General features: G+C 42.3%; 1 protein-coding gene and 1 non-coding gene across 2 annotated transcripts in view; both read right to left on the bottom strand.

The window, feature by feature from the left end:
* The window catches only part of col12a1b (collagen, type XII, alpha 1b), an 80,666-nt gene that overhangs the window by 42,466 nt on the left and 26,077 nt on the right, over positions 1 to 12,123 (bottom strand). The window contains exons 17-30 of the mRNA XM_061241129.1: positions 10,916 to 11,065; positions 10,703 to 10,822; positions 10,362 to 10,526; positions 9,918 to 10,064; positions 8,906 to 9,045; positions 7,582 to 7,711; positions 6,498 to 6,643; positions 5,867 to 5,996; positions 5,359 to 5,495; positions 3,858 to 3,987; positions 3,139 to 3,278; positions 2,764 to 2,896; positions 2,641 to 2,661; positions 1,868 to 2,007 (exon numbers count right to left, since the gene is read on the bottom strand). Coding sequence (XP_061097113.1) covers positions 1,868 to 2,007; positions 2,641 to 2,661; positions 2,764 to 2,896; positions 3,139 to 3,278; positions 3,858 to 3,987; positions 5,359 to 5,495; positions 5,867 to 5,996; positions 6,498 to 6,643; positions 7,582 to 7,711; positions 8,906 to 9,045; positions 9,918 to 10,064; positions 10,362 to 10,526; positions 10,703 to 10,822; positions 10,916 to 11,065 — 1,829 coding nt within the window. The remainder of the gene's footprint in view (positions 1 to 1,867; positions 2,008 to 2,640; positions 2,662 to 2,763; positions 2,897 to 3,138; positions 3,279 to 3,857; positions 3,988 to 5,358; positions 5,496 to 5,866; positions 5,997 to 6,497; positions 6,644 to 7,581; positions 7,712 to 8,905; positions 9,046 to 9,917; positions 10,065 to 10,361; positions 10,527 to 10,702; positions 10,823 to 10,915; positions 11,066 to 12,123) is intronic.
* LOC133129857 (U2 spliceosomal RNA) lies at positions 2,388 to 2,573 on the bottom strand. Its single transcript, XR_009708860.1, has one exon. It is a non-coding gene; the product is annotated as a U2 spliceosomal RNA (small nuclear RNA).

Genomic DNA, 12,123 nt, shown 5'->3' with positions numbered 1-12,123 from the left:
TATTATTTTTGTGTATTTTTAGGATAATTAAACTTGTATGTATGAAAAATACATGGGCTACCATGTTTAATTATGCTAAATGCATAAATAAACATAAATAAACCATATTTACCATTTACCATTACCATTTACCATATTTTAAAAATATTTAAAAAATATCTCTTTAGGATTTTGGAGGGGAGATATGTAAGAATTCACCCAATAGTGGTATGTAAAAAATGTTTTACTTTTCAAAATATCATATCCCATAGCATACAAGCACTTTGGAGATTAATGTCATAGCTCCTCAAAGACACAATGCAATTTTGTAACCAGCAGAATGTTTTTTTCATATAACTGCATAGATGTAATATGAAATGATTCCAAAAGGCTATTCCCAAGCCATTTTCATTGGTAATCAAAACTGTGGTATCACACAAATATGTAGACTTGGCAGTAATACTTAGCCTTCTGACGACATAAACAGATTGAAGAACTATACTGATATCCAAACTAATGAAGTGCATGGATGTGAGTTATCCTTCTGTCTGTAGAGTATACTACTAGTAACCCAGATATGAATTCTTGTTGGTAACTTATTTGTAAAACAATTAGCAAATTAAGAAAGTGATGTGCATACATTTATTGATTATGGATTATGGATTTTGCACACACACACACACACACACACACACACACACGCATACACACACACACACACACCTGTACACACACAACTATGCAAATATAAAAGACTTTGTCAACAAAATCATGAGATTGACTGTTGTTAAGAGTCAATCTTAATGAGATCTCTGGGACTATTTCTGTGCTTGGCCAAAAAATAAAAATCAATGTATCGCTTGACTTTTTGAAGTTTCGGTGAGGGGGATATATTTGCTCAATTTTTATTATGGAGATGAAATCTAGTCTGACATTTAGCAAGCAATAGAGGAATATGGGAGAGATTACTGGTCAGAACAAATCCTATCAGACAAAAATGCAAAACTCACACAGACATTGTCAAACACTGTATTATCTGAATTTCTCTTCAAAAAACCCTGGTGTCTGGGGTATCTAGCACACACTTTGTCATATCAAATTAAGCTGAGCAAAAGGACTTGCTTGTTGAAAAGCAGAAAATAATACCTAGTGGGGTCAGATAACTAAATATTTGGCGAGTTGAACTTGTCCTATATCCAGGTTTCCAGTAATATTTCGACATTCAAAATATAATTTAAATAAATAAACTCCCCCCAAGCTTTGCAATAAATGCCAGAACAGATTTCAGATTACTACAGATATTTTTGATTTAGATTAATTCAGTTAATACAAAATAAATCCATTCATTTATTTGATTAAAAAAGGACAGATTCCATTTTCAGAACTGTTTACAATAAAACCTGAGATCTGTTGAAACAAATTGAGACCATGTCACATATTGTTGGCCTTACTTACTGCAAACACAGACGTAATTTTAAAAACAACTAAGAGTAAACCAGCCTAAATAAACCAATACGCATCTCAAGAGCAGGAAAGTGAAGGCATCACCTCCAGGTCACACTGTGTGGCTTTGTAAACACAACAGTTGCAGTAAACACTGGATGGATTAACACCAAAGAAAGATTTTTTGGAATCTTTATATGGCAGCTCTCCCTGTTGACGCAAATGGCTACGGCCATTCTTCCACCAAATATGGACTACTGTCTGTCTGTAACAACATTATAACAACATTATAAGTCATAAGAATAGTGTGTGTTTGAGCACAAGTGTGCAGCTGGTGAGCATAGGATTAGTTTGAGTATCCAGTGGACAGTGCTTCCTTCCTGTATGTTTTAGAGTGTGAGAACAGTTTGAAGTACTGAACACAGTACAGATCGGGGACACTTACGGTCATGTTTTTTCCCCCAGCCACTGGCACGTAGGTGATCTGGTAGTTCTTGACCTGGCCCGGGGCGGGGTCCCACTTCACCGACAGGGAGGTGGTGGTGGCGTTGTACACGTGCATTTTCCCTGGGGCCCCCATGATCACTGGGAAGTCGCACAGTACAGTGAGGACTTGGAATTGGCGCTTTCTCAAAAGCACTTAAATGCCGTTTTTTTTTAAATCAAAAAACTTTTTTTACTCACTGACATTTGTCTTGCACATGCAGAGCTGTATGCAATATACATTACACACAAACAATACAATACAAGGCTATACAGGCTAAACAAGGCTATACAAACACAAAGCTCTTCACAAAACATTTTTCACATAACGCAACATTTTGCACAAAGCAATACTTTACACAAAGACACAACTCTACACAAGCCAATGTTTTAGACAGCAATACTTCACATAAAGACAATGCTTTCCACAAAGACAATACTTCGCACAAAGACAAACGCACGAGACAACGCTTTACACAGAGCTGCATCGTACACATAGGCACAGCAATATTTTTTGTAGACATGTTAACAGACAGGGCAAGCCTTCTCTCCGTATCCCTGTTCTAAAAATCTGTTTAATATGTTGCCGACCAATGGGGGCATATGGGATATTAAACTGATAAGAACAAGTACTGCACTCAGTTGTAGCTCAAAGGCACAAAAGCGCTTAGCATTACTGTTGCATTAGCATTAGTATTATCGGTATAGCGGCACCGTCATAACCAAACAACGTACCAGGCTTACTGCTCTTTGACACTAGAAAGGATATTAGAAACAGGTTTACATTAGTACGTTTCAGCTATGTAAAAGTACATCAAATGAAAGATTTGTTTCTGCGGGAAATGAGATGATGCTTACATGTCCGCTCAGTGCCCATGAGGTCCTCGCTTTCTGATTCATCTGGGTAGATGGCAGAGACCGTCACATCATATGGAGTATCATTTTCCAATTCTTCCATAACAAGGGTGGTCTCATCACTGTTAAGAATGGCCTAGAAGGAGAATACTCACATTTAGACACATGCATATTCCACAGTTGACTATGAACTATAATATTGGCACCTCATTTTATTAACTTTTATAGTGTCTAGGTCTATAGAGTATCTGCATACTTGCCATTTGTCTTTTACATTAAAAGTGTCTGCCAAATAATAAAACTGAACTTTAGATGTACAACCAGGCAGGGCAATTATCTTTGATGTTGTGCTGTATGATAACAGACTGATGTACTTACAGTTTCCCAGTTTTGCTCTCCCTTTTTCACCCAGGAAACTTTGTAGAGGGCAACATCAGGTGCCCCATGTTCCCAGGTAGCCCTGAAAGAGGTCTGGGTGACCTCCGAAAACTGAAGGTTTTTCGGAGCAGGAACAACATCTGTGAGGAAGACACAGTACATTTGTGGGTCACGGATAACCTGCTAGATGTGCTGTTGGTGACCGATAAGCCACGACAACTGAAAAATGTGATGACACCACAGCCTTTTCACAAAGGAACTGTATGTATACGGTCTATGTGCAAAACATTTGGTCTGGATGTTCTTTCAGTACAATCAGCTAATTTTATTAAATATTACAATACCAAGTTTGTGCAGGAAAACCAGGATGGGGAACGACCAATAAATCCTCAGAATAGGGGTGGCATATACAGTACCATGTGTTAACACGTATACTGGTACAATATATTGCCACAGTATGGATTTGTTAAAAAAAAATTGGTTGTGGTACATTTGTGGTAGCAGGCCTACCTTTACTTAAACCTGGGAAATAGCTTTCCTGTTTGGCATTGTATTGACTTATCTTGGTATGGCAGGCAACCAAGATAAGTATCATAAGCAAACCGGTGACGTAAGTAAAATTATATAATTTGGCCACGTGTGTCATAGTCTTGTGTGTCATAATGATACACAACAAACACACACACATGCACAATTCTGAGGAAGCAAATATGATATACCCGTGACAGCTTGCCCAAGCATTGGGTTGCCTTCTCCCTCATCGTACGATGGTGTGACAGCAACGTCATACTCAGTTTGGGAGATGAGGCCAGGAAGATCCAACGTTGTTATGTGACCTTCTACCTCAGCCTTTGAGTACGAAACAAGTAAAAAGATCAGCAATGCTCAAACGTGCGTAGTTTGTATAATTACAGAAACAACAAGCATGCTTTATGGCACCTCAGGCAAAATCAGGAAACGCACCAAACACACCTGAATTGCAGACACATTTCCCAAATAAAAATAAGCATGTGAGAAGATATGTGAGGCATATCTTACTGGAAAGCCGATCTTTATTCAAGATCGTTTTTTACTTCACAAATACTTTGGTGATGTGTGTTTTATAACAACTTTGACCAGATCTTGAACATAAAACTGTCCCTAGACAGATGACCAAACCCCCCTTTTAAATATGAGACATGGAGGTTAACCACTGGAAAGTATGTCTTGGAATAAATAATGTTCTTCCATTCTTTTAAAAAAGGCCCAAAGCATGGTCCTTTCTAAAATGAATCTTGTTAATCCAGAGCTTGTCCAATAGTGGTTAAAAATAAGCACCAAAATAAATCTCAGCCTCACAGTGCAGTCTGAGTACCCTCACAGAACTGCCTTAAAAGTGACTCTTCTGCACGATAGCCAAGTCAGCAGGGCTGTGCATTGAAACAGGTTCCGGCATTTTGCATTTCACTGTTCGGTCTGCAAAATGTGTATGAAATACAGAGCGAAGACATAAAACGCAAAACATAAATCCACTCTGGTTACTTTCTGGAAATGTGAAAAAATGAAAAAGTGTTTTGAGAAATAAAAAAAATAAAAAAAGAATAAAACATTACAAAAATGTGTTCCAAAACGCAGTCCAGGGTTCTGGGGCTTATCAGGTGGGGGAGTAGGTGTCATCCATCAGACAGTGAAGCCGTTCCCCCGTCACTTTTTTGGAGCGGTGCGTTTCCTCAGGGCTCTGATCCACAGACACTTCGTTTGCCTTTCATTTCTCTTCAGATCCATGTGAGGAGTTAGGAGCAGTGCCGCAGGAGGCGGCTGCAGGTCCGGACACAGGAGCGTTCACCAGCCACTGCCCCCTCACTGTTCCCGCTCTGTAAAAGGGCAGGCCGTGCTCCGGGGAGCGCGTAGGACGGCTCGCTCCTCGAAAGATCCACTATCTGCGTCATCGGGCCAAGGATCAGCTCTTCCACTTTGCCTTCAGAAGCCTAATCCTTCATTTTGTTCGTTTTTCAGACGCCTGAATATCCTTTGCTAATCTAAACAGATAGCTTGCTAAAACTTTATTTATATAAGTCAAACAGCACTCTCCAACATTTTCCTACGATTAATATTTCCTGCTTTTCCAGAAATTGTTCTAACAGATACATAGGTTTGTGTGACTTGTGTGACTCCATGCAGGAGCTACAGAAACTGGCAGCCACAGAAACTGGGACGGAACATTCCGGCTGCAGATCGTACCTCTTTGGCGTCTCCGTCCTCTGGTTTATATGTGATGATGTACTTGCGCACATTGCCCGGGGCGGCATCCCAGTTGAGCTTCATGAAGCTGTGGGTGACACCGGAAATCCTCAGCTCGCCCGCAGGTGGCATGGGCCCTGAAACAAGACCGAGAGAAAGACAGTGACTCAAGAGAGAGAGAGGGAACGGCCACCTGTAGGGGCGGCCTGTAGCGTAGTGGTTAAGGTAAATGACTGGGACACGCAAGGTCGGTGGTCCCGGTGTAGCCACAATAAGATCCGCACAGCCATTGGGCCCTTGAGCAAGGCCCTTAACCCTGCATTGCTCCAGGGGAGGATTGTCTCTTGCTTAGTCTAATCAACTGTACGTCGCTCTGGATAAGAGCGTCTGCCAAATGCCAATAATGTACTGTAATGTAATGGAATGGGGAGAATGAGATTGAGTGTGGGAACCTGCTGAATAACGTGGTGGGGGCAGGAGGGGGAAGAAAGTTGGGAGCTGTACGCACGGGTCAGGGCGTTCTGGCTCAGGGGGTCGCTGGCCTCTTCTCCGTGGAGGGCAATGAGGGAGAGACTGTACAATGTGTTGGGGAACAGATGTTCCAGCTGGACGTCGGTCACTCCTCCCCCGACTCGCACCTGCAGGGGGGGTTAACGGCCCAGTCGTTAAGCGGTTAAGATATAACTCACCCAGAATGCAACCTGAAAACTTGGTCTGTAGTATAAAGCAGCAATCCCCCAGGCTTAAATGATGGCCATAAGCAGCTTTGCATGACTATCCGGATGACCCCTGCAGCTCAAACCACCCCCAGAGTGAAATGCATCTGTTCACATATTATACTCGGCACATATCATCTTTAACTACTAGAGAGGAGACCCGCTAAAAAACATACACAGAGCCAATACGAGCTAATCCCTTTCATTGCCTGCAGCACACAAGTAGACCTTGTGTGAACACCACAATAAAACAGACGCCCATTCCAAATTGTTTGGGCCCCAAGTTTATTGAAAAAAAGCTATATTTCATGCTTTGGTGCTAGCATCAACGGACCTGGAGGTCCTGCTGAAGGCACTCCCGAAAGGTGGAAGCGGGTTAACCAGCGTGACGGTCATAAAACAAGCAGTCTCAGTCAGCCTCACCTCCTTCTCCTCTGAGGGAACAGTGGCGTTGACTGCACGGTAAAGCAGCTGGTAGCCGGTGGCCCCTGCAGCAGCGTCCCATCTGACCTTCATGGTGGTGGTGGTTTCATCAAAAGCCCTCAGGTTCCTCGCACTGGGGACTGGCACTGCAGGGTGGGTAAATCAGACATGGAGGAACATGGGGAAACTGTGCTCATCCTACTGTCAATGACCCAGATAAGGGTCACCGTAATTACAGGGCAGCCAAGCGCCAGCCCGCATCATACCATCGCACACATTCACATATGCAAAGGCACACACACACACAGAAACACTTTCTCTCTTTTGTCTATTGCAGCATAATATACTTCATATATGGGGCGACATGGCTCAGGCAGTAAGAGCAGTCGTCTGGCAGTCGGAGGGTTGCCGGTTCGATCCTCCGCCCGGGCTGTGTCCCTGAGCAAGACACCTAACCCCTAAATGCTCCTGACGAGCTGGCCGGTGCCTTGCATGGCAACCAATCGCCGTTAGTGTGTGAGTGTGTGTATGAATGGGTGAATGAGAAGCATTAATTGTACAGCGCTTTGGATAAAGGCGCTATATAAATGCCAACCATTTACCATATTCCAGCTGGCTAAACTAAATACACAAAAAATATGACAGAACAGGTATTTCATAGCCTGGGTGTCTGGATGCGTCTACTGCCATGCAAAATTATTTGTTTAACTTAACAATGAATAGGCCAGAACATGTAAACAAGTGTTCTTCCAGTCAAATGTGTTGAACACAGTGTGCTATTGAAATATTTTATTTTGAGATTTATATTGTGTGAAATAATGTCATGAAATGTACCTAAAACTGAGCCTTCAAAATAATTTTCCTTCTGTACATTATTTTGATAATTTTAACATTATTTGTTCTTAGAAGGAAAAATGAGTCAAAGGTTGAGATGTGCTTGCACTACTGTGACTTTTGTAGATTTAAACCCAAATTCATGGTCTGAGGAGTCAGTAAAGTGATTTCAACGATGACTTCTACAAAATGAAAAGAGTCTGAAAGAAAATGGGAAGAAAACGAAAGAAAATGAAAGACTCATACTCACGGGTGGTTTCTGTGCCTTTCAATGGCTCACTGCTCACATCCCCGGAGACAGCGAAAACTTTGACAATGTACTCGGTCAGAGGATTCAGGTTATTGAGGACCGCAGTGGTCACTGTTCCATCGACAGACATCTGCAGAAAAACAGAGGAAGTTAAGTTTGGGCCAGAATGATGTTTTCCTAACACCACCGTGCCAAAAATAACAAGGGAATACACTTCCACTAACCTGTGCCGCCATTGGAAAACATCGAAGTGGAAGTGGGCACAGAGAGTTGTATCTGTTTCTGGTTCTCTGGTACTTCTGGCCTTAATTATGTAATTGGCCCTACCATTTATGCTTTCCTGCATTTCTTGATGAGTGCATGAATGACAGCCATATATGCCCATATATGGAACCTTTCACTGTGATCTAATCTACTGTAATAAGTGAACCCGTGTTGGTGAATACAGCCAATCAACTCATGTAGCCAGGGCAACAAAAACCCTGGCCCTCCAGGACAGGAATTACCCACCCCTGCATTGGCGTAATGCCAATCAAATTCCACATTCATTGGTGCTTTGCATCAATTATCAGTTATATAAACTGTTTATCAGTTAAATGAACACGCAGTGCTCTGGAAATAGTTCATGTAGAGGTGCAGTTATAAGAATACAAAGAAACACTTCAACCACACTCACTTGCTACTATCCCTTATGTACTGTCATAGCACAAATTAAAGCACAAATAAAATCAAGCTTTATTGTATGACTGCACTTCCCATAAAGTGCTGACTGACGTTAGATATTTGGTTGACAAAGTCAAAACTCCTGTGTTCTGCCAACTAGATTCAGCAGGTCCGGCAGCAGTTAGAATAGGGGTGGAAAACAGCCAACTCCAGGCATCTGGAGAGAGGGGACCTGGGGTTGAACCTCAGACCAAGCTAAGTAACTCATGACAGGTGTGTCTAAATGAGACACAACGCCACAGATCTCAGGCATGGGAGATCAAACGAAACCAAAACCCGCCCCACCCAGACACAAAGTTTGTTAGGAAAGTTTGTTAGCACCTGATAACAACTGCCCGAAATAGTATATCAGACACTCGACTATGTGTTCGGTTTCAGATCCGTGACACATCCAGTCTCAAAGTGGGCGTACATCTGGTCGAGGGCATTCCAAACCCTCGCCTGTCAACTTTTACATCGGTGGGCAGCGGGGTTTCAGAATCTTGGGAAGTTTGAATTAAAGCAGTCAATCGCTTTTTTCAAAGTTTGAGCTGAACTGCCAGACGTAACGACAGGGGCGGGTTTGCAGCTGGAGGGGTGAAAAGTGCGGTGGCTAGCTCACCTCATGAGTAGGCCCCCCGGCCGCAATCATGTACTCCAGCCGGTACTTCTCCACGGACCCTGCTGGTGCAGTCCAGGTGGCGCGGAAGGAGCGGTGGGTCACCTCAGAGGTCTCCAAGTTGGTGGGTGGCTCCGGGCCACCTTGGGTGAGAGCACACGGTATGTGAGTTTGACCCCTGACTCCGGGGCCACACATAGCGCCCCTGTTTATTGACTAGAGCTTCGTAGCCAGCGGGGTCTTCAAGGTGCAATAGGTAAGATTTTTGTGTGAAAACATTGTCACAAGACCACTGTAAATCCCTTCCGTCAATGTCAACACGTTCACAGAAAAGGGGAAGGGATAAACAGTGCTGTGGTTTGAGGGTGTTTCTTGCTGCAATTGCTCCCTTGGCTGTTAGGAGTCCGAAATGACCTATTGTACTTTTAATTGAACTCAATTATCCACATTATCCTAATTTCAAAATCATAAACAGTTCTTTTAAATTTATTAAAAAAGGAAAATGTTCAATCCAAAGGTTTCCATAACTTTATCATTTCTTTTTCCTTTCTAACAATGCAACTTACACAACACAATCTGTTAGGCTTTTAGATTTATTTCCACAGAGGTTGGCTAATCTTCCCGTTTTTTCTGTTGCGTTCTGTGTGAGCCAAATCACGAAGACATTAGCGGGTCTCAGCGACTCCGCTACTCCTGTTTATGAAGCGCAGAATTCAGTTCAGCACAATCTGTTCTGCCTCTTTAAATTAATGGCTGCAAGACGGGACCGCTCACAGTACTCTTGCTATTGGTGCTGGCATTCAAGATTGTCAGCTTGGCTTTATCACGTCCGTGTGTCTAGCTGCCAGGGCAGCATAAATATTTTAGATAAATGGGTTTCTATGACAGTGGTGCTGCCAATATCATGATGATCTTGTGAAATTTTTCTTTGTCCCTCAGAATGGAGATTCTTATAGAGTACAGGAGAAAGAGGGACAGTGAGACAGAGAGGTGGGGTTTGCTAAAGCAGCTTTACCTGAACCTTTGACACTGTTACACAGGTTGTCGGTGAGTCCGTCCACAATGTCCAGCAGGAAGGAAAAGTCTTCCACATTGTACATGTGGATATCATCAGGGTCTGAGGCAATGGACCTCAATTCATTTTCATCCGCATTTTTGACACCTAAACAGAGAACATTCTCTTTTCAGTTCTTCTTACCGAGCCGAAGTCAAACACAGCCAATAATGCATTTACACTCATTTGAGACCCATTTTCCCATGAACACAGTCAAAAACGTCAAGTATTTTTCCATTCCAAAGTTCATCACTGAAACTAGGGGAAAAAACGAATATAATAGTCTTCTAATCGCTTCCAACAGTGTCCCTCAAGCATCGTGTCAATCTGAGGACACAGGGAACTTATATTCAATTGAAAAGCAATGGAACTCTTAAGCACTAATGGTTCAAAATCATTACCCACCGACTGCATACAGCTCAATTCCCTCCTTCCGCAGGTTTTCAGAGTTTGCGATAATTTCGTCTTGAGATTTGCCATCAGTGATAAGCACACCAATCTTTTTAGAGTCAGGTCGCAGTCCCACATTGGGTTTGAAGTTGTTCTGGAGGATGTAGTTCAAAGCAAGGCCTGTGAAAATAAGCAAGAATACATTGTCTCTGTAAATCATAAGACACTGGAAATACATGCAATTTATATCCAGAAAACCAATTATGTATAGCTTTATATTTACATATTCCCCACCACTTCCCCCCAAGGTGAATACAACCACTCAGGAAATGTATAAAGTGGACATGATAGAATACCTGTCATTGTGTTGCCTCCTTTATATGGCAGGTTGGCCACAGCATCCAACAATTCCTTACGGGTTTTGTAAGCATTCAGGTGCCACTCGGTCTTGGGGTCACCGCTGTACTGAGCCAAGCCTGCAATGTCAATCGGAGTCACAGTAAACACACATAACTTCACCATTTACTGAAATAAAACACTCCTTCAACTGTAGCAAACAGAACACTGACCGATCTGAACCATGTTTGGGCCAATATTGAAGACGCCCACCATGCGACCAATGAACGCGCGGATGGTCTTGAAGTTCAGACGCCCGATGCTCCACGAGCCATCCACTAGCAGAATAATGTCTGCTTTGGCACTGGTCTTACATTTGATCTCTGTAGGACCACAGGACAGTTAGAGTTAGAGTTAGAAAAACAACTACACCCAGGTGACTACATCCAGCCCTCTGGGCACGATTCAAGCTAATTTGCCAAATTACTTCGGTGAGAAATGAAATAAAAAGACATAGAAAAAGAAAAAAGTTGTAAGGATGAGCAATGAAGGAGAAGAAACTGAGGTAAATGATGTCAAGCAACCAAAAAACACAGAACATTTCTTCATACATTTTCACAAACAATCACTACAAGACGTACAAAAATACATTTTATTTTTTTCTTTTGACAAGTTGTTGATACATTTATCGTTTTTGTTACAATTTCGAAGACATTCACAGAGTGAACTCCATCCCAGGTTCGTCAATTTCTTCCTGACCCATTCCTCCAGGAGGTAATTCACAAGCACTTCTGGCCTGAGGCTTGAAGAAGATTCTGGAACTGTTATGGAACTCATCCCACAGAACAGCAAAAGACACTCTCTTGACACATGATATACGAGAGGCTCATTTGCAAGAATTATTGCACATTCCTCATCCGTACAGTGATCACTTCTGCAGGCACCTGCAGGTGAAGAGGATTTCTCCTCCACTGTGTAAAAGCATAGACGCACACTTTAGACATTACACAATCTCCTCCAGTCTCAGCCATTGAAAAAATGTAAGAATATGAATAAACCTGAGGTCCAACAAATTATGACAAAGAGTTATTTAAGGCTATCACAGTCGCAGAAAAAGTTTACTGCTGTCTGTTAATATACTGAAGTGTATTTTAATAATAAATAAAAAGTACTGCATACATCATATTACTGTGTAGTACTTCTGGAAACAAGTAATAATATGTCAGTCCAAAGTGTGATTTAGTTCAGTCCAATTCCCTCCAAAAAAACTGCAGCAAAGAAAAGGCTACAACCAAGGAATGTGATTTTCTTGAGGGGAACAGACAGAGAAAATGAGGCCCTCCTTTTAGTAATTAAAAGTTAAGTGTTTGAGCTTTACTTCACTGTCGTCTTCGCTTTGTTCCTACACCTCTGGGATGTTAAGGCCCTGCTGGCCGGCACT

This window comes from Conger conger, chromosome 5 (genome assembly GCF_963514075.1).
Source record: "Conger conger chromosome 5, fConCon1.1, whole genome shotgun sequence".
Lineage (NCBI taxonomy): Eukaryota > Metazoa > Chordata > Actinopteri > Anguilliformes > Congridae > Conger > Conger conger.
This window is presented reverse-complemented; position numbering and strand designations above follow the sequence as displayed.